Below are 22,733 nucleotides of genomic sequence, written 5' to 3'. Positions count from 1 at the left end.
ACACATACACATGCTAAATGCTTTAAATATGCCAGATTTCAAGAACACATGCTATTAAAACATAAAATCTAAATTTGTGGGAAAAATGTAAGAGATACATTGTGGTTTAGTTTTAGCCTTTTCCTAGATGGGGGCACTGGATTAATCTAAGAGATTTTCACACATAATTAGCCAAGAAGCAGTACAAAGTTTACCACACATATAAACCATAATAATAAAATAATAAACCTGAACCACAAACAGAACAAAAACTTTATTTGTTTCATGTGCCTACATATCAGGCCTAGATTTCTGAAACCGATATAGCTTTTCTTGTTTCACTTGCATGCTAACCGGATCAATCTTATTTAATGACCATTAGTAACATTAAGATTTCGCATTATTGTCTAAAAGCCAAAATCATTTCATCATACTCATTATAGTCAATACTTAACTTATGACAGCATACTGCAGTTTTTCTCTTTTTTTGTATCTGGGCCTTTCCATTCCCAGTTGTGGTGAGCGCCCTCTTCTACGCGGTGGTGTGCTGGGGAGGTAGCATAAAGAAGAGGGATGCCTCGCACCTGGACAAACTGGTGAGGAAGGCAGGCTCTATTGTAGGCACAGAGCTGGACAGTTTGACATCCGTGGCAGAACGACAGGCACTGAGCAGGCTCCTGTCAATAATGGAAAATCCACTGCATCCACTGAACAGGATCATCTCCAGACAGAGGAGCAACTTCCACTGGAAGACTGAGGAGATCGTTCCTCCCCCACACTACACGACTCTTCAATTCCACCCGTGTAAACGTTAATATCATACAAAATTATTGTCTGCCTGTTACACCTTCATAATTATCACTCTTTAATTTAATATTGTTCTTTATCAGTATGCTGGTGCTGGAGTATGTGAATTTCCCCTTGGGATTAATAAAGTATCTATCTACTGAAGGCTTTTTCCTGACTATACTTAACTTTTTTACCTTTCATATTAATTATACAGTAAAAGAAGCAAATATGAATGGAACATTTTGTTCATGAAATAATCAGGACTCCATATAATTGAACACAGGTGGTGGCCAATTAATTTGCTGTGTTATTTAGACAGTAATTAGTTACACATCTGATATTCAATTATTCTTATTAAAGGACCTGTGTACTTACAGTATCCAATCTATTTTTTTTCATTTTTAGTAAATTTTGATATTCATAGCGAACATACAAGAGAAGATATGCTAATAGTAAAAGAAATCCTGAAGTGTGTCACTCTGCACAATTTGAATACAAAATATGAAATTTACATTGAAGACTGGCCCAAAAATGGCTATGTAAAATATATGAAAATATACAAATTAAGAGAACACCGTATTTTCTTTTCCAATTAATAACTAATCTGTTTGTACTTCTAATTGGACTGCTATTTTGATTGAACATTAGATTACACATTTGTGTCTTGTATCATGTTACTCCAGAAACAGTAACATAAATAAAATCTAAAGAAAAACAACACTGATATTGTCCACTTTTTAAAGGGCTTCAGAAAAAAAAAGTGTGCTGTGTAAAAGGGGACATTTTATAGTAATTTCTTCTTCAGTTTACTGATTTTTTTTTCCTTTAACCATTTTATTTTACTTGTGACCACTCCAATGATAAAGAGATCCTTTCTTTTGACTTCATGATTATGTGACTTAATATTGTTATTTTTTTAAGCAAACTATTCAAATAAAAATGAGACAGCTCCTCAAAGCAAATGAACTAAAAGAGACATTCACAAATTAACAAGACATCGATATTCTAAAAGCGTAACAGTAAAACAGGTTTTTTATAACAGTATTTTCTCCCCAAAACAAGAATTAGAGCAGAAGTAGGACAATTGAAGAACAAATGAAAGGGCATAAATGTGTTTTGAACTCCATCATTTATTTTTAATTTGGAAACTGAATTAGATTTTTGCTGTGTTATGATTTATATAACATCAGTTTGATGCCATTTTGAAATGGAGTTTGATCATTAGCCCTGCTATTTTCAGCATTGTTTTCATGTCACAACACTTGATGCCACTGTCAAAAAGGATGGCAGGGTATTATGACGGACTTTCAAACTTTGGGCTCACCTAATATATTTAAAAAAACAAATGGTGGAGTTTAGATACAGGAAAGATATTAGACAGCAAACTGATAGCTTTGAGTTTGTTTACTAACTTCAATATTGCAGCTAAATGCTTGGCTTTCTACATACTGTACTTTGGTAGCAGACCCCTGCCTAATTTTAGACTACTCTTTTGTTTGAGTACCTTGAGAGACTCATCTTCTGATGCAGCTTTAGATTAATTAAAGCAGTCATTTTGGGCTTGCTGGTTATTCTTTCCATCTAAGCACAACCTAAAATACATAAAGGACTAGATGTCAGATTGGCTAAAGTCAAACCTTAGAGCAAAAAATATCACTTTTTCCACTGCCACTTTCTTTTATTAAGAACATAAATGGAAATTCACTATTTTGTTTATTGTGTTAATCAATAATGTAAAAACAGGATACAATATTATTGTATTACTGGACAGAATGTCTTTATTATGAAGTCCAATTACTGTGACATTTTGGCTGGACGCCTTGCTTCACGTTCTAAGCGAGTTTTTTCTCTGAACTCTTGCTCTCGTTTCACAAGTTGGACTCGCTCCTCTTCCCACTCATGCAGTTTATTTTCATATGCAACAATGTCAGAAGATTCACTTTCAGCAAGATTATCTTCAATTAGTAGGTCCGCCAAAGATGACAAGCTTTTAGACTCAATCTTGTTCAGTGACTGCAACTTACTGTAAAGTTCCTACCAAAAAATATATGCATATATTAAAATAAGCAGTCAGTTATAACAATCCTCCTCATCCTGATATATCAATCAACATTTATTTATATAGCACATATTCATACAAAAAAAATGTAGCTCAAAGTGCTTTACAAAATGAATAGAAAAATAGAAGACACAATAAAAAATAAACATAAGTCAACATTAATTAACATAGAATAAGTAAGGTCCAATGGCCAGGGTATATAATAGGTATATAATATATATAATATAATAATAATATATATAATAGGTTTATGCTTAGCAGCGGTTGAACAGCATAGGTTTATGAAATGTACATAGGCCAGAAAAACATAAGGCAGGAAGCAAATGCAATTTTACTAAACAAAAGACAAATCTTTTTTTAATTAAAAGTGTAAAACTATTGAGAGTTTTGTAATTTTGATTTTATCTACACTTGTGTTGAAACAGGATTAACTTTAAATAACCCAAGGGCTTTAATCAGCTCTGTTTTCTGTTTCACATCTGCTTAATTTACAATTCAGAAAGAATACTACAAATAAAAGTTGAAGAAATGAATAAGCTAAAAAACAATGTGTTCAGGCCATATATATTCATAGTGACCTTAGCAATTTCACGCACATTAAATTTATGCAACACAGTCATGTTGTATATGTTGGAAGATTTACAACTAACCAGTATCTATACACCTAAATAAAAAAAGAATATTTTCCCAGTACTCCATCCATCAATTTATATCTGTCTCAATGCCTTGGTAAAGTATTGCACATCCCCCTCCATGCCTCAAAACAGCCTAGTTCCCTCCAGTTTGCCAGGTGAAACAAGGAGTACAATCCAAATCTTTGAAGTGTAAAGTAAGGACTGTCCTCAGTTGGCCAGTCATTACCAACCATCTATATAAGGAACTTAAGAATATATATCTATATTATAAAAAAAATCTTGGGAAGGGAGACTAGGGAGATGAGACGTGATCTTCTCGGAAGACAATATGAAGTTCCGCAAGAGACACTTTAACTTGCTCCCAGCAAAACATACAGCTCGCAAGCAGTAGAAAGCCAGCAGATGATCCAATCGCATCTCCTTGTGTGCGTTCAGCCACCCCAAACCCCCCCACAACACAAGCGGCAGAGATACCAAGTGGCAAAAGGACAGCTTCTGTACAGGCTTTGAAATGATCGGACAGTGAGACAAGCAGAACAGGCAGCCCACCAGCAACAGAAAGACAGCAGAGGCCTCATGTAAACGGTGCATACGCACAGAAATGTTGCGCAAGAACTTTTCCACGTTCAAATCGCGATGTATAAAACATACACTTGGTGTAAAGCCATGCACTTTTCCACGGTACCTCATACCTTGTCGTACGCAAGTTCTCCGCTCGGTTTTGCAGACTGGCGGCACCCAGCGTCAAAGCAATACTACTGTGCCTGTGTAGTTACACCTTATTTTCCTGACGCAGCTTTATAAATACACTGAAACCGCATATTGTTTATTAGTGTAATGCACCCGATTGTAATTAATATAATGGTCCAGGGAATAGCCATAGTATTCCAAATATCATAACTGCTTTAGCGTTGTTACTCTCACTGCACCTTCTTCTTTCAGCTGCTCCCATTAGGAGTTGCCACAGCAGATCATCTTTTTCCATATTATTCTCACTGCACCACTCGGAGTATTTATATCACTGTATCTTAAGTGTGAATCACAGCAGCAGCTGATCGGAAAGAGAATTATCGGTATACAGCTTCAAGCACAAGCTACCTCAGCCACGGCAAAATGTTTCAAAGCCTTCCTTGTACGGACCTCGCGGTTCAGAAACAGTTTCATCCCAAGAACTTTAAACGCACTTAATCAATTGCTCCTTGTAGAACTGTTTGTACTTATAAGTACAATCACCCCACTGTAAACTTGCACTACAGTTATAATATTGCACAACCTGAGACACTTTATAAACTGTGTATTTACATATGATGACGATATCATTTTAAAGATGAAATGCAGCAAAATATGTTTATTATATTATAAAGATAAAACTTTAGCTTCATTTAAATAATCTATATTCTTCACCGGGACTGTCGTGAAGGATAGAATAATTAAACATGTACTACGAAGATATTTCAATGTTCCTTAAACGTTTTCAAGAATCGGCGCTCTCAGCTTACAGATGGCTTAACGTATATTACAGAGCTGATTGTGTGGCGATCGGTTACTTAGAGAAAGAAAAGCAAGGACTGCAGGGGCGGCTACGCCAATATATACTGAATATAAAACAGAAAGAGAAAATAACACAGCGACAAATTTCGGCAAAAGTTAAATGCTTGTGTCATGAGCACGAGGCGGCTATGCAGTGTCCGCAACGGACGTGGCCATCCACCGTGCATAAGATACCATACTGACATTGGCGGGTGAAGGGGCCACCGATTCTTCCTCTGCCCAGGGCCGCCACAAGCCTAGAGCCGCCCCTGAGTACTGCTGCAATAAATTATTTCATCGAAGGTTGCACACAATCACTGCGCCGTGAAACCCATGTTTAATAACGTGCTTTAACTCCTATCATCATGAAAATGATATCACGTATACATCTCAGTATTTTAGTTATTCAGAGAGCTGTAATATCACAAATGTAATGGATTCTATGTCCAGTTGGAGAAAGAGAGCCGGTTTAAAAAGCAAGTAGTGATTCACACACATAGCGCACATAATAGATCACATACAAAACAAAGCATTTAACGTGCTACTTTAATTACGATGTGATTTGAGAAACTGGTTAATTAAACGATTTTAAGATGAAGTTTATGATGTTCTACTTTAATGACAAAATAAACTACATGATTAATGTGGAAATTTCGAGATTGAAGTTGACATTTCGTGCTTTTTCCCCACTGTGTGCCTTTTTTTCTCTGTACCCTAATAAGCTTTCATATGACACTCAGACAGTGGGCTACAACTCGCCTTTTCACGGCGACTTTGATATGTGACTTTTTTTTTTTATTTCCGGCAGTGTGCGAATTTGTGAATGTGAGCTTTCAAGTTTCTCCAACACGCTAGGTCACTCGATCAACTTCCTTTTGTTGATTATACCACGGTTTAATTAAACAAATAGTATGTTTTTCCTTTGCCTCCATTTGGTATTCGCTGAAATTCTTATATTTTCCCCCATGCTTTTCCCATTGTCTTTTCACAAAAGGCTGAGCTTATGGGCGATTTATACTGATTTGCATATTCAAAGAGGCATAATTCTGGGAGGAGCTGGGCGTTACATAAAGCACATGCACGAGCGTTACTTTTCACACTGATTAGGATTTATGAAGCGGAAGAACATGGAAGTTAGAGTACGCACAGATTCCTGCATCTGGATTTTTCTGTGCGTAAGCACATTTCGGCTGTTGTGCTTACGCCATGTTATAGTGCGAATTCTACGCACAGCGTTATACATGAGGCCCCAGATGATCGAGTAGCATCCACTTGCACAGCCACAGCACCATATGTCACCGCAGTAGTAGACCTGCAGTTGTAGACCCACAGTTACAGACCAGGAAGTGACGTCACCTTCGTTTCAGGACCGAGTTCTTAAAATTCATTTTGGAAGGTTTTGGCAGGTCTCCACAACGCGAGCAGCGTTATACGTCCTGCAAGAAAGAGATGTAACCACGCCCGGGGCCGGAAATAAAGGACAAGTATTGTTTTTACAAAAGTCTTAAAGTAAAAATGAAAATAATGCATATGTAACAATTCCCATGAAAATAACAATCTCTTTAAATTGTATATCAGGTAAACCAAACCCGGGGGTGGGTGGGCGAGCGAAGCGAGCAGGGGGCAGAGCCCCCTAGCTCTAAGAGTTATCAGAAATTTTTATTAACATGAAATAAGTATACACTAAAAAAAAAATTGATGGACAAATCTGTAAGGAAAAGTATTTATATCAGAATGTCTTACCTTAAAATGAGTTACATACTGAGGAAGGTGTAACCTTTCTATTTTATCTTCTTCATCCATTGAGTTTATTTTTGTCTCCATTTTGTCATTTGTATCAACGTTTTCAGTGTTTTCCAACACAGAGGATGCTTCCAAAATCTTCTCAAGGACATCAATCTGATTGACATGTATAAAAATACAAAATTACCAGAAGGAAAGGGTCAAAGTGACACTCTAGTGCAACTGATTAAATGAAACCAAAAATATTACCAATATCAAACCATGTAGCAAAGCTTAAGTAGAGTTAGGTCCATAAATATTTGGACAGAGACAACTTTTTTCTAATTTTGGCTCTGTACATTACCACAATGAATTTTAAATGAAACAACTCAGATGCAGTTGAAGTGCAGACTTTCAGCTTTAATTCAGTGGGGAGAACAAAACAATTGAATAAAAATATGAGGCAACTATAGCATTTTTTTTTTTTTTTACACAATCCCTTAATTTCAGGGGCTCAAAAGTAATTGGGCAATTGACTCAAAGGTTCTTTCATGGGCAGGTGTGGGCAAGTCCATCATTATGTCATTATCAATTAAGCAGATAAAAGACCTGGAGTTGATTTGAGGTGTGGTGCTTGCATGTGGAAGATTTTGCTGTGAACAGACATGTGGTCAAAGGAGCTCTCCATGCAGGTGAAAGAAACCATCCTTAAGCTTAAGCAGAAAAAACCCTTCCGAGAAATTGCTACAATATTATGAGTGGCAAAATCTACAGTTTGGTACATCCTGAGAAAGAAAGCAAGAACTGGTGAACTCAGCAATGCAAAAAGACGTGGACGTCCACGGAAGACAATAGTGGTGGATGATCACAGAATCATTTCCATGGTGAAGAGAAACCCCTTCACAACAGCCAATCAAGTGAACAACACTCTCCAGGGGGTATAGGCGTATCGATATCCAAGTCTATCATAAAGAGAAGACTGCATGAAAGTAAATACAGAGGGTGCACTGCAAGGTGCAAGCCACTCATAAACCTCGAGAATAGAAAGGCTAGATTGGACTTTGCTAAAGAACATCTAAAAAAGCCCGCACCGTTTTGGAAAAACATTGTTTGGACAGATGAAACCAAGATCAACCTCTACCAGAATGATGGCAAGAAAAAAGTATGGAGAAGGCAGGGAATAGCTCATTATCCAAAGCATACCACATCATCTGTAAAACACGGTGGAAGCAGTGTGATGGCTTGGGCGTGCATGGCTGCCAGTGGCACTGGGACACTAGTGTTTATTGATGATGTGACACAGGACAGAAGCAGCCGAATGAATTCTGAGGTGTTCAGAGATATACTGTCTGCTCAAATCCAGCTAAATGCAGTCAAATTGATTGGGCGGCGTTTCATGATACAGATGGACAATGACCCAAAACATACAGCCAAAGCAACCCAGGAGTTTATTAAAGCAAAGAAGTGGAAAATTCTTGAATGGCCAAGTCAGTCACCTGATCTTAACCCAACTGAGCATGCATTTCATTTATTGAGACTAAACTTCGGACAGAAAGGCCCACAAACAAACAGCAACTAAAAGCCACTGCAGTAAAGGCCTGGCAGAGCATTAAAAAGGAGGAAACCCAGCATCTGGTGATGTCCATGAGTTCAAGACTTTAGGCTGTCATTGCCAGCAAAGGCTTTTTAACCAAGTATTAGAAATGAACATTTTATTTCCAGTTTTTAATTTGTCCAATTACTTTTGAGCCCCTGAAATGAAGGGATTGTGTTAAAAAAATGCTTTAGTTGCCTCACATTTTTATGCAATCGTTTTGTTCACCCACTGAATTAAGGCTGAAAGTCTGCACTTCAACTGCATCTGAGTTGTTTCATTTAAAATTCATTGTGGTAATGTACAGAACCAAAGTTAGAAAAAATTTGACTCTGTCCAAATATTTATGGACCTAACTGTAAATGAAAGAAACTTTAATAATGTGAACAAAACTACAATAAATATGTTGAGATTGGGAAAACGGGTGATTTATTATCAATCAAATTAGAAAATTAAAAAAAAAAAAAAAAAGTGCTTTTAAAAAGGAAAATTAAAGTTTGAAAGTTAACTTTATTGCTAAAAAACAAATGTTTCAGGACTCTCTTTTTAACTGATGTATCTACAGAATGCAGTTTTGTGTGTTCATCTCCATCCTTAAAAACATGAATGTTCCTATGGAAACAGCTAGTTGCTTCTTTATGGTGGGTAAGTAGATTTAACTTTACTTATTGGTTGGACACAAAGGGGCTTAGTGGCTCTGATGATCATTAAGACTTTGATTTAAAAAAAAAAATAACAAAAACAATGTTTATGTAATACAACAAAATATGTTAATTATTCTCATTTTCAGCCAAAGCCTAGACCTAAATATCACAGTGTCAGTCAATCCGCACAATGCCACCAGCACAGCAATTCCCTATATTCTGACTTCCTCTGATACACAAAGCTTACAGTTACAGAAATCACATTTTCAAACCACACATAAAAATGAAAGACCCTCTATGCTCATTCTCGATACTCTCCCTAAATTTACAAAATTTAAGAAATAGAACTTGCATATTTTACACTTTGTCTTTTTGTACATCATTGGTTAATGTTTCCCCAGCGATCTACAAAACCTGGTGCACCTTATCAAATTAAAATTTAACAATTTGAAACTATTTCGAAAAAAATGAAAATCCTAAAGAGTGAAAATTATGTCAGCATGTTACATTAATTTCTCCTCACAAAGTTTATCAACAAATAATGTATCAGCTACTAATTCAGTAAAGGTGACTGGAACAAAAACATGCAGCCTTCCACAGACTTGAAGAACCCTAGGCTACCCAATCACTTTGATCATGGTTTATTTTTGTTATGTATTTGCACAGAGTTTGTGGACAAATCATTCTATAACGCTTCTTAGGGAGAAGGATCAACTTCCAAATTCCCAACCTTTACAGAGGTTAGTGTGTATACATCATTCATGTCAATCCTTTAATTTTTTTTTGACTATACCTAGTAGCAAGAATTTTACATATCTTATGTTTGGGACTGATTTGTTCATTAATTTGACTGATAGCATAACCTGACATCAAATATTTAGTGAGGTAAAGTCATCTCTCAATCTGAGTGAAACACTCTCTGTACTATTATTCATTCACAGACAAATGGAGGCGTTTCCCTTCCAAATCTGCAACTTTGTCATTGGGCTTTCCTGGCACAGACTCTCATAAAATCATTGTTATATACCACTTTTTCTTTGTCTTGGTTAGAGTTATTGATTCCTGCTAGCTCCACACACTTTAGCAAAACTTCCTTTCACTAAAATTAAATTAAATAATTGGTCCAGCTCAACTTGATCCAATACTATCTTATGCACTTCCTGTATGGAGTTTTCTGGAAAAATGATTGGGCTTGGTACCAAAGAAAGAATGATCAAACCCATATTTTTAATAATATTCTTTTAATGATGGGTGGGAGTTGCTGTTCTTTTCCTCAGTAGTCTTGAAGTGGGATCTGAACCTTCAATGTCAACCAGCGTGCAAAAGTTTTGAGTTCTAGGTTCACCTTTTTTAGTTTAGTTACAACTTTGATCTATGAAGAAGTCATGTGGCCTCTCTTTTATAGCCCCACTATCTAGTCACACACACTTTACTTATTTTTTGTTTCTTATTGTTTCATATTAGTAAGCTAGAATTAGATCCAAGCTGCCGGATATAATTTCCTGGCACTTCCATTCATAATTTTAGGTCTTGTACTTTCGTCTGCTGTATGTTATTTGTTATCTGAATTCTTAAGGTATAGTTTCCCTCTGTCTTCAAACATTTTTATTTTAACAGACACATCTATGCTGGGGCTTTCCACTTCCCTAAAAAAAGTCTTTAATTTAGGTACTAATTCAGAAAGATTTTTGCTACATCTTTGCATATCAAATTAGTTAATTTCTGTCACTTATTTACTTAATTTTATAATCTCGTACATTTAGAGCTCTCTATGGCTCATGCTACTAAAGCATCTATTAAAATTTTAAATACCAGGGAGAAAGCAGCTGCAGTGTTTAGGGTTTTACAAGGCAAGGACCATTAATTCATGGGTTGTGGACCATATATACCCTACATTTAATTTTCTTTTCCTGTCGGACCTAGTTGTGGTTAGAGGGTAGTCCTTTTAGTATGTTGTAAAACTCATTAGGGGTGTCCTTACAGATATTGCCATTGTAGCATCACAACTGCATTTAATATACAAAGTTGGAAACAGTCGTTTCTTTTTCTTTTTCATTATTATTTGGTGTTTGTGATTTAATCTGTTTTCCTCTTATCAACAGTGCAAAAAAATAAATAAATAAAAAAGGAGCCCCCCTGATTGCCAAGTCTGAGTACAGACCTTATTCCTACCAATAATTAGGAAGATATCAAAATGCTACTTCTGAAAATTAGAAATGACTAAATATTGCTCCCTCTCTAAGTACAAAATTAAGAGAGGGTTATCCAAAAAGTATTCAGGCCTTTAATACACATATATTTGAAATTTGCTTTGGGAAGCAAATAATAATAAAAAATTAAGAAAGCAGTGCTCTTCCCAAAAAAATTGAGTTGAGAAACATAAATGGCATGTGGAATAAAAGGTCTCTAGCCCAAGACATGACTTGCCAATACCTCACAAATACATTTAACATAAGGGATATCAACAATAGTTATTCATATGTTTAGGTCAGCTGAGTGATATTTTTTAATACCATCTTTCATCTCAGTGTCATTCAAAATGTGATGGTTTACTGTATTACCTTTTTGGCACTGTACATTATCCTGACAGAATTAAAATAGTTCGGAAAGCATGGTAGTACTGTACTTTGAAATGATAATAAAATATTTATTAACAGGAGAAATATATGTTGAAAATAGACAAAATTGTTAAATAAAACCAGAATTTAACTCTGGCATTTTCTGTTCTTCTTCTTTTAACTAAAATCAAATTATCAGTTTTATATGCTGCTTTTTTTGACACACTGAAATGTTTAGATGGAATAATCAGATGCTATATGGCAAAGTTATTGGTGGCAATCTTTTACATTATATGAATTTAAACTTCAAGACTGATATACTATGAAATGCAAGCAATATATTGTCAAATCAAACAATATACACCCAATCACCTGTCTAAAAGGGTCAACGTAAATTATGATTACCCAAATAAAACTTTAATCATGACTTCTCTCCAAGGTCCCACAAAATATTTTAGGAGTTATTGCTTTTTAATGTTCCCAGTATGTAACAATATTTCATTTATAAATGAATGATTGTTATATTAGTGCATAGAATTGTATTATGTGAAAATGACAATGACATTAAAAATAACCACATCTAATTTTATAAGACTCACCGCTTGTTGAGAAACTTTTACATTGGAAGGCAAGGATGCAATTTGTGTCATTACTTCCAGTGCCCTCCTTATATAACCAGCAGTCCACATTAAAGGCATTTGATGATACACAGAATGAAGACCATGGGAAAGTTCTATTTTTCCTGTTTAAATAAAAAGGTATGTGAGATGGAGGGATTGAATAATACAATTGTATATTAATGGTTAACATATTTGGTATGCTTTAATGACATTTGTTTCCCATTTTCTGTGGTGCTCCATTTACCATCAAGGTAAGATGTTTTGGAAGAAATTTGTTTTTAATTTATAAATAATGCATCACTTAAGAATTACAGAAATAAACATATTCCAACCCAAAAAAAATTACTGATTTTGAAAATATCCTTAATTTTACTTTAAATGCCTCACTAAATTTTTAGGAACAATGAGCATGACATATACAGCACTTAATCATCTAAACAAATAACAGCACAGAAATGGAAAAGAAAAACAAAGAAAGCAAGAAAAAACAAACATGAACCTAACTGCAAAATTTACGTTTGATTATTTATGAACATAATTATACTGAAAAGACAAAACGCCAAGTATACAAGCACACCACGTGCTCCACAAATATGGAGACTAAGTGCAAAGTAGCAGTTGCTTCATAAGCCAATTCTTCTCAAAACACTTTCCACAACACATCACGGGGTACACAGTTGTAAGAACTTTCCATATCCACAATACACAAACAGACATCATCATCAGCAGTACTGCACTAGAGAGAACACCACACCAGAGAAGCATTACAGAAACATTTATGACAAATGCATACCCACTGCACAGCAACCCTGGATGTGTCAGACCACATTATTAATTTACTACTGAACTACAAACAGAAACTGAACAATGATAAATCATCCCATATTTAGATAAATATACGGAAAACATAAAACTGGTGCAATGACAGTTTAGAAGACTGAGTGCTTCTCCTGCACTGACTGGGATTTGCTGACATCTTCACAATTACTAAATGAGGCCACTTACATTGTCAATGGAAATTCTGTGAGTATATGATAATTAAGGAAAGATCTGTCAATGTATACCCAAATAGCAAAAGAAGGATCACTAAAGAGATTAAAGCACTACTATTGGATAAACACCATTCTCATCAGGAAAATAAGGCAGAAGAAAAACCTTTTCTGTAAAACTAACTTATCAGGTTAATTAAACAAAATAAAAAGATATAAGGGGAGAAAAAAAATCAAGAGGTGGTTTAATAACAATCCAAAGAGGCCTGCAAAGGCCTAAATACAGTCACAGGATTAGATTCTAAAAATAGTGTGACCTTTGCAATAGACGAGGACCACAAGCTTATACCACATGAACTTAAGGACTGGTTTTACAAGATTTGAAACTATGATTTAGGCACCCAAAATGCACAAGTAAGGGACATGCTTCATAAAAATACCAGACATAGTGCTGGGACAAAGGTCAGTTTAACTGACGTAGAGAAAGGTTTGCGGCAGGTAAAAACCAACTGGGCAGTGGGGCCAGATGGCATATCATATCAGCTCCTACAGTTTTCCTTTAAGCAGCTCACTCTGGTTTTTCCTTTCATTTTAAGCTGGACACTAACCTGTGGTATCGCACCTGTGCTGTGGTCAGTCAGTCATTACCCCAGTTCCTTAGGTCTCCAGGCCAAGCAGTCTGAATGACTACAGACCTGTGGCAATCATCTCATTCCAGTAAAAAGCTCTGAACACTTGGTTTATTATACAGACAAAGTAATTTCAAGATATAAAATACTCAAAGTGACACAAGTATAAATGCTATAATTTTAAAAGTAAAATAAAAAATAAAGACTGGAAACATACCAAGAAGAGCATAACCCAAAAGTTGAGAACTGAAGCCAATAGTGTTTTCATGTTTTAGACCCACATGTAAAAAAGCTGCTCCAAGATTTCGTTCTTCATCCCACTGAGGGACACGGAGCAAGTGAGACAGAAAAAGAGATACTCAATTTAGTCTATTTTAAAGAAGCAGAAAATATAAATCATTGCTAAAAAATGAATAGCTCCATGTATAGTAAACTTAGAAAGCAGGAAATATTTTATCAAAATTTAATTAATATTTCTGGAAGACAATATTCAGACGTTAAAAGGAAAAAACTACAAACAAAAAACACATACTTTTAAATAAAGTCCCATGAACTGGATTATAAAGGTTTGAAAATGTTTTGTTTATGCTGTTATGCCTTGTCAGAGCCGTGAAATTGACTAAATGAAATTGAGCAGTAAACTGCAAACAGTTTTTCTGTGCATGATATCTAAAACTTCTCTGAATTAATTTACTATAGTTAACATCCACACCTTCCATGAATGTACCATGTTTAAAGTTGGGCAAGACGATATGGCAAAAAAATAGTTTTTTTTTATATTTATGGATTTACAATTTGTTTAGGATTTATTACGAATCATGATTTATATAAATAACAGAAAATTAGATGTTTTTCCTTGTTTTGCAAACTGAAAATAAAATTGCATCCTTCCTTGAAATATAAAAACATATTTTGTCATTAATGAGAAAAGGTGCAAAATATGAAAACATCTCTCTGTGCTGACTTTTTTTGTAATTTTTTTTTTTTTTTTTGTAATTTGTCTTTATATTTGCAGCCCTTGTTCTTTTTTCCTGAGACCTTTTCACATCACTTAGAGACATTTCCTTAAATTCTTTTTTCTCAATTTTGCAGCCATCACAGCTCCTTCTTATATCTAAAACACACCTTTACAACAGGTGATTTTTCTTTAAACAAACAGTTTAACTTGCAAAGTACAAGAGCCAGGTTCTTTCCTCTACTATAGCTAATGGTCTCCAGCATGAATCCCCTAACCCTCCATTACATACATCTTGCTTATTTGTCTCCCCATCTTAGTATACACACATTTGCAGGGTAAGATGGTCTGGATAGACAACTCTGGAGTTTTTACCTATGGGCCCAGACAAGGTATGCTCTGCTCCTAACAAAATCACACCGACTAACGGATATACAACCCAAAGTGTGCCGTGAGGAGTTGATACTGAAGCAGGGTGAAGAATACTTGGGAGCTGATGGCTGCCAATAGTCTTGAACATCGTCCTGTGCTTTTCCAGTTCCATTCTGCCATTTCTGTCTTAAATACTGAAATAAACAGGATGCGCTGCCATTTTTTTTACTTTTTGGAAACTTTGCATTTTACTTTAGTTTGTTTGACATCCAATCTGTCATATCTGGACCAAATTATTTTAGCCTGTTAACCTTACTGTAATGCCCTTTTCTGGAAACAGGTTTATCTCGACCAACAAAAATACTCAAAAGTAACAATAAAACATTCAGTAACTATTTACAACCCTCTTATTGTTGTGGCCATGGAACATGCTTTTACAGACGTGCAGTGACATAAGAACACTATACACCCACACCACTTGCGTAAGCGCAGATCATGTAAGACAATGGCAGACTGAAAGTATAGCATCGTATGCTGCTGCTTTTTACAGATAGAAAAGAATACAGCCGCCCAATGCAATATTTGTGAGAAGAGTGTACAGTATATTGGCAAAACAAAAAGTCCATTTGAACATGTAAAAGGCACACAAGCTGACCAACAGAAAGATATATGTAAAACATCAAAGAGGTGCAAATCTAAAGCACAGTGGATTTAGCAACAATCAGCCCCATATAAGTGATGTTACAGGAGAGTTTTCAAAGAGGCACAAGATGTTATCCAGGTAGGTGCTGCTGGCAGATTTATGTAGACAGGCGTTTACTGAAGACTTTTTAGTTCAGTTTAACATTTTGCCATTCACTACCCATTAATACTTGTGAAATGTTAAGCTCATTGTTAGCATAATGGAGGACACATAACAGTGTAAAGCATCAGTGTCAGAGCATTTTGTCACAGGTTCTGTCTCTTTTGTTTTTTCTGCCAATTAAAATAAAGGGTACAGCATACCCAATACTGTATATGTAAATATGAATGTTAAATAGTCTTAGCGCTATGCAAAATACCTAAAAACTATGCCTAATTTGAAGATGAAAACTGAAAAGTCGTTTTTTTTCCCCCCAAACAATAAGTGGCGAAGTAAATGTTAATAAAAATATTAATTTTGCAAGTTTAGTCGATTTAAACATATATTAAATGCGTAGTAACACCATCTAGTGTAATAAATACAATTTTTCTACATAATTGTGTATTGTTAAACTTGTATTGTGCTCCTGTCTCCTCCCATAGTCCAAAGACAAGCATGTTAGGTGGATTGACAATGTTAAATTGGCCCCTGATATATGTGTCTGTGTGTGTTCTCACCCTGTTTATGGACTGTTCCTGCCTTGCACCTGCAGAGGCAAAATAGCATTAAGCATAAAAATGTCATCATTATTTTTTCTAAATGCAAATTTGAAACTTAACTAAATGTAGAACTAATATAACAAAATATTTCTAAATAAAACAGAAGGGCAGAATATAAGAAAAAATACAAATGTGGAAGTATTTTTTTTATTTGTGTAAATGTTAGTTTTCTAAGGGGATCGGTTTAAGTACTTTGAAGTAATTCCCTGTTTTACATGTATTAAACTCCAGTGTCTGCATAAATTTCATCCCACAGTCCAAAGACATGCAGATTAGGTGAACTGGCAAAGATAAATTAGCTGTAGAGTGTATTTAGTGTCTTTGCACTACAATGGATTGCTGCCCTGTCCACGGTTTGCTCCTGCCTTGTGCCCAATAGCAGCTGGGATATTCTCAGGTATCTCACAACCCTGGTCTGCAGTAAGTGGGTTAGAAAATGACATGAAGACATATTGATTTTATGAATATATATTTTGTAATAAATGTGTTACGGTGACCTTGATACTGTGTGATGATATTAGTTAATTTACATACAGACTCACCCATTAATATTAGCAATTTTAAAACACTATCATTTGAAAATAAATTACTATGTTCTTTAAAAAAATACGTAGTATCGGTATCTGACACACAAAATATCTGTATTGCTATCATTTACAAAAACTGTGGTATCGTCCATCCCTAGTGCTCTGAGCAGCTGTACTTGTTTGGGCTCGGCACCCTGCTTTGTTGAGATTTTTGGCCAGATTGTTACAATATGTTTTGACTGTGCACATGTGACCAGCTGATTAAAATAAGGTGTTTGCTTGACTGTTAACTGTACTAGGAAAAAAAAAACTGTAAAACACCATTTTTCATATATGAATTTCATTTAACATTAATTCAAATTGGAGAATCAAAAAAAAAAAAAATTTAAAAAAAAGAAAAATCACCCAGTCCTAATTAAAAGGATATCAATCTTGTTCACAAAATTAATACAAATGTCTGTGGTTTATGATCAAACTATAAAATTTAATATTTACAATAATATAATGCCTGTACAAGTAGAGAATAAACAATCTACTTAGCTCCTAATATACACATCTCAGTTTCAGACAAGTTGAACTGTTTAAAAAAAAAAAGCAAAAAGGAATACTTAAAATACTTACTTTAAGGTCAGTGTTGGTATCTAAATATTTGCCTAGTATATGGAATGATAAAATCTGGGTTGTTAATAAATCAAATGCTTCTTGAAATATAACTTCAACGACGACAGAAAAAGCATCTAGAAGAAAAAAGCACATCTGACTATTAGTAAGGTACTGTATATGGATTTTATAAATGCATTCTAAATTTCTTAATGTGTCTTCATGCTTAATATCAAACTACAGTTACTCACAGCATACTCTGCATTATCGACACATGACATGAAGCCATATGTTTTCAAATTGTCAATGTATAAAGTCTGTACTGTCCCAGAAAAAAAGGTAATGTACAGTGGAACCTCGGTTCACAAACGTCTCGGAACACGTACAAATCGGTTTATGACCAAAAAGTTTGCCAAACTTTTGCATCTGTTCACGACCACACACTCGGTATTCGAACAAGCCAATTTCCCTTTCGGTTTGTGCACGCTGATGATTTCCACACGTGTTCAGTCTCTCCCTGTGCAGCGAGTGAGAGACAGAGCGAGCGACACACACAGACACACGTGTGAGAGAGAGAGAGAAACAGAGAGAGAGAGAGAGAGAGAGAGAGAGAGAGAGAGAGAGAGAGAGAGAGAGAGGGGGCTGGACGCATAAGGCCGAGAAGACAGTTAAAGAATGCACCGGGCTTGTTTTTAAAGAGACAGATTCGAGCATTGTTTTAATCTCGTATTTAATGAAGACTTTTTTCTATTGGATTTTAACCTACACTTCACTTCTGTTTACAGCATTCGGTTTGTAGCGTGCATTGTTGCAATGTTACTCTTCTTGGTGATTTATTCAATTATGGATTTTTCAAATGTTCATTTTTTCCAATGTGCTTAAAACTTATTAAAAAAAAGTGTTTTTAAACGAGCAGTTCGTAGTGCTATAGTGTGAACTCTTGCAGTGTTAGTTTTCTCTGTTTAAGGTTTTCTCAGTGTTATTCAATGTTTTTACATTTAGTTTACTATTACGCTGTGCATTCTATGGTGTAGTAAACTATATTTGTGCTTAAAAATCTTTAAAAAAATTTATATTTACATACAGTTTATATGGTCTGAAACGGATTAATTGTATTTACATACAATCCTATGGGGGAAATTACTTCAGTTCATGACCAAGGTTCCACTGTATTATGTCCTGAATTTTATTTGGAGGATGTAAGTGGTTACTCATAGTAACTGTTTGTTTTTTGCTTTCTAAAACAGTTTTCTAGACTCAGTCTGGCAATAACATTCACTTCTGTTTTCAATCCAAACAATTTATTAATTGAGGGCCAAATTGTCCTATAACAGTGTTATTTTGATGTCTTCAAATGTAATAAATTGCACATGCAAGTCTATATACATTAACTGTTTAATGGAGTTTTGGTAAGGTTTTTATGTTTATACTAGTCATGTTACCTGTCGAAGACAGGTTGTAGAATAAACCTTCAGCGCACTTTCATCTCCTTTTCTTGAGTGCATTCCCATAAAATCTGATTCTCAGACTCTTTCATTTTGAGGTGCTTTGCTCATCTCCTGTCTATGTTTATGATCTCCAGCAGTTTCTCTTTCAATTGTGTCACCATCGCCAAACAAACCAATCAGATTGCTCTGAGGAACTAGACACACACACACACTGTAGCATTTTACAAACCGGATTCCAAAAAAGTTGGGACACTAAACAAATTGTGAATAAAAACTGAATGCAATGATGTGGAGATGGCAAATGTCAATATTTTATTTGTAAAAGAACGTAGATGACAGATCAAACATTTAATCCGAGTAAATGTATCATTTTAAAGGAAAAATATGTTGATTCAAAATTTCACTGTGTCAACAAATCCCAAAAAAGTTGGGACAAGTAGCAATAAGAGGCTGGAAAAAGTAAATTTGAGCATAACGAAGAGCTGGAAGACCAATAAACACTAATTAGGTCAATTGGCAACATGATTGGGTATAAAAAGAGCTTCTCAGAGTGGCAGTGTCTCTCAGAAGCCAAGATGGGTAGAGGATCACCAATTCCCACAATGTTGCGCAGAAAGATAGTGGAGCAATATCAGAAAGGTGTTACCCAGCGAAAAATTGCAAAGACTTTGCATCTATCATCATCAACTGTGCATAACATCATCCGAAGATTCAGAGAATCTGGAACAATCTCTGTCGCGTAAGGGTCAAGGCAGTAAAACCATACTGGATGCCCGTGATCTCCGGGCCCTTAAACGACACTGCACCACAAACAGGAATGCTACTGTAAAGGAAATCACAGAATGGGCTCAGGAATACTTCTAGAAACCATTGTCAGTGAACACAATCCACCGTGCCATCCGCCGTTGCCAGCTGAAACTCTACAGTGCAAAGAAGAAGCCATTTCTAAGCAAGATCCACAAGCTCAGGCGTTGTCACTGGGCCAGGGATCATTTAAAATGGAGTGTGGCAAAATGGAAGACTGTTCTGTGGTCAGACAAGTCACGATTCGAAGTTCTTTTGGAAATCTGGGACGCCATGTCATCCGGACCAAAGAGGACAAGGACAACCCAAGTTGTTATCAACGCTCAGTTCAGAAGCCTGCATCTCTGATGGTATGGGGTTGCATGAGTGCATGTGGCATGGGCAGCTTGCATGTCTGGAAAGGCACCATCAATCCAGAAAAATATATTCAGGTTCTAGAACAACATATGCTCCCATCCAGACGTCATCTCTTTCAGGGAAGACCCTGCATTTTTCAACAAGATAATGCCAGACCACATTCTGCATCAATCACAACATCATGGCTGCGTAGGAGAAGGATCCGGGTACTAAAATGGCCAGTCTGCAGTCCAGATCTTTCACCTATAGAGAACATTTGGCGCATCATAAAGAGGAAGGTGCGATAAAGAAGGCCCAAGACGATTGAACAGTTAGAGGCCTGTATTAGACAAGAATGGGAGAGCATTCCTATTTCTAAACTTGAGAAACTGGTCTCCTCAGTCCCCAGACGTCTGTTGAGTGTTGTAAGAAGAAGGGGAGATGCCACACAGTGGTGAAAATGGCCTTGTCCCAACTTTTTTGGGATTTGTTGACACCATGAAATTCTGAATCAACATATTTTTCCCTTAAAATGATACATTTTCTCAGTTTAAACTTTTGTTCCATGATTTATGTTCTATTCTGAATAAAATATTAGAAGTTGGCACCTCCACATCATTGCATTCAGTTTTTATTCACGATTTGTATAGTGTCCCAACTTTTTTGGAATCCGGTTTGTATTATAAAGCAGATTTATACGATCTAATTAAAATTTTCCCAAGCTTATTTGTCAAGATTAAGAGGATGTTTTTATACTGGCACATTAATGTGAAGGAGAAAGAATTTCAAATGAATTTAGGGTGAAAATGACCCCCACCCTCCATGACCGACTGGATTGGAGACATTTTACCCTAAAATCAAACAAAGACTATATATATTTCATAAACTTAACCATCACACTGCACTTTTAAACCTAAGATGACATTAGTTTACCCTCAATTTGTACTTTGTCATTATTTATATTTACAGAGAAGAGAAGAAACAAAAAAATTCTAAACTTAACATGCTGTTATAAAGGCTTTGCTTTAAATGTTAATGACCATAAAAAATTGGAGTTTTGTACATTCTATTTTCAGAAAAAACTAATAAACTATTAGCAAAAGTGCTTATCTTTTCTCATAAACTTACTTTTATAATTATTTTCTTTGATAAAAGAATCAATCATCAAATTAAATGTGAAGTTATCTGGGAAAATTCCATATTGGACCTACAATAAAACAAAAATTCACAGGCATTAAGAATATATGTAGCATTGGATACATGTAAGATTATTATAAGCTCTGGCACCATATGACCCTGTAATTGAAGTAGATTCAGAAGATTCATGGATTGATGTGTCTATTATTAAATCTATATATCTGCAATGGAAATTTAAATGAATAAAGGGATTAGACAATTATTTATTTTCATAGAAAACTGTGAATCATCATCAAAAAGCTAAAAAATTAACATCAAGTACAGTACAAATAAAACACTGTTGTCTTAATATTTTAAAGTGCATAATGAAGTATTTAAAGTACTTTTTTCAACTACGATTAAAAGCTTTGTTCCCCTACACTCAGGGTCAACATTAAAGCTCCAAAGTGACACCTCTGCCATTTGTCCAGGAAGTAAAAAGGTTCTAGCATATTAGTCAACTTGCCTAGGGCTGGTAGGAAGGATTCCCTTCTGCTTCTCTTCCTTTTGTAAAAGAGCAGAATTACACCACTATACCAATTATTGGGTTTATTTCCTGGGTTTTAGGCCTCCTGTATCACCAGTGTCAGCCACTTTATTTCACCAAGTCTTTGCGGACTGTGGCCATATGTCAGTTAAAGAGAATAAAAAACACATACATATCGATGTAGTACTTATGATAGCAGTGCATTATGGCCTCCTTACTGCAGATAAAGATCCGTTCCTTAGTAGCAACTAAGGAACTAACTAAACTCAACTAAACAAGTCATGCTTATGTATGCTGTTCAAAACTGTCTAAAGTTGGAAAAAGTAGCTCTCATTTGACGATTCTTTAAGTTCAGCATGTCTTATCTACTTCTCTGTCCGCCTGCACTGATATTCTTTAATGCTTGTACAGCCCTGTATACTGTGAGATCTCTTGTTCTAGCTCATATTTAGACCAGATCTTCAGGTCTGGGATGTCAGTAATATGAAGAGAAATTAATTTCAATGTACAAAGTTATCATTTATACATACCTTTGCAAATTTACATTCACTTCATTGACAACTTAATTCTTATACAGTTTACAAAGATGAATGAATGATGAATATAGAACTGGCTTTCAAATGCTTTACCAAGATTTTTGGTCTATTAGCTGGCTAAATGGGTAAATGTTTCTGTTCCTCAAAGTTCTGCAGTGCCAGCATGTTTGGAAACAACAGTGGTAATTTTCTTCAAAGTTTGGAAATAATCAGCAGGTTTTATACATATACACACATACATACATACATACATACATAAAGTATATAAATGTGTGCACATAAACCCTAATAGCTTGCATTCTTCAACTATAAAATTTACACTTACAATCTTAGACAATGTACA

At 35.4% G+C, this 22,733-nt stretch overlaps 1 protein-coding gene across 1 annotated transcript in view; it reads right to left on the bottom strand.

Moving 5' to 3' along the window:
* Nucleotides 1–1,782: 1,782 nt before the first annotated feature.
* mrps27 (mitochondrial ribosomal protein S27) overlaps nucleotides 1,783–22,733 on the bottom strand; it is a 36,951-nt gene continuing 16,000 nt past the window's right edge. The window contains exons 6-11 of the mRNA XM_039758470.1: nucleotides 21,320–21,398; nucleotides 17,625–17,740; nucleotides 13,966–14,068; nucleotides 12,110–12,252; nucleotides 6,736–6,891; nucleotides 1,783–2,802 (exon numbers count right to left, since the gene is read on the bottom strand). Of these exons, the coding sequence (XP_039614404.1) occupies nucleotides 2,563–2,802; nucleotides 6,736–6,891; nucleotides 12,110–12,252; nucleotides 13,966–14,068; nucleotides 17,625–17,740; nucleotides 21,320–21,398 (837 nt within the window). The 3' untranslated portion in view covers nucleotides 1,783–2,562. The remainder of the gene's footprint in view (nucleotides 2,803–6,735; nucleotides 6,892–12,109; nucleotides 12,253–13,965; nucleotides 14,069–17,624; nucleotides 17,741–21,319; nucleotides 21,399–22,733) is intronic.

The sequence above is a fragment of the Polypterus senegalus genome, chromosome 7 (genome assembly GCF_016835505.1).
Source record: "Polypterus senegalus isolate Bchr_013 chromosome 7, ASM1683550v1, whole genome shotgun sequence".
NCBI lineage: Eukaryota > Metazoa > Chordata > Cladistia > Polypteriformes > Polypteridae > Polypterus > Polypterus senegalus.
The sequence above is the reverse complement of the archived record's forward strand: the minus strand, read 5'-3'. Positions and strand labels throughout refer to the sequence as shown.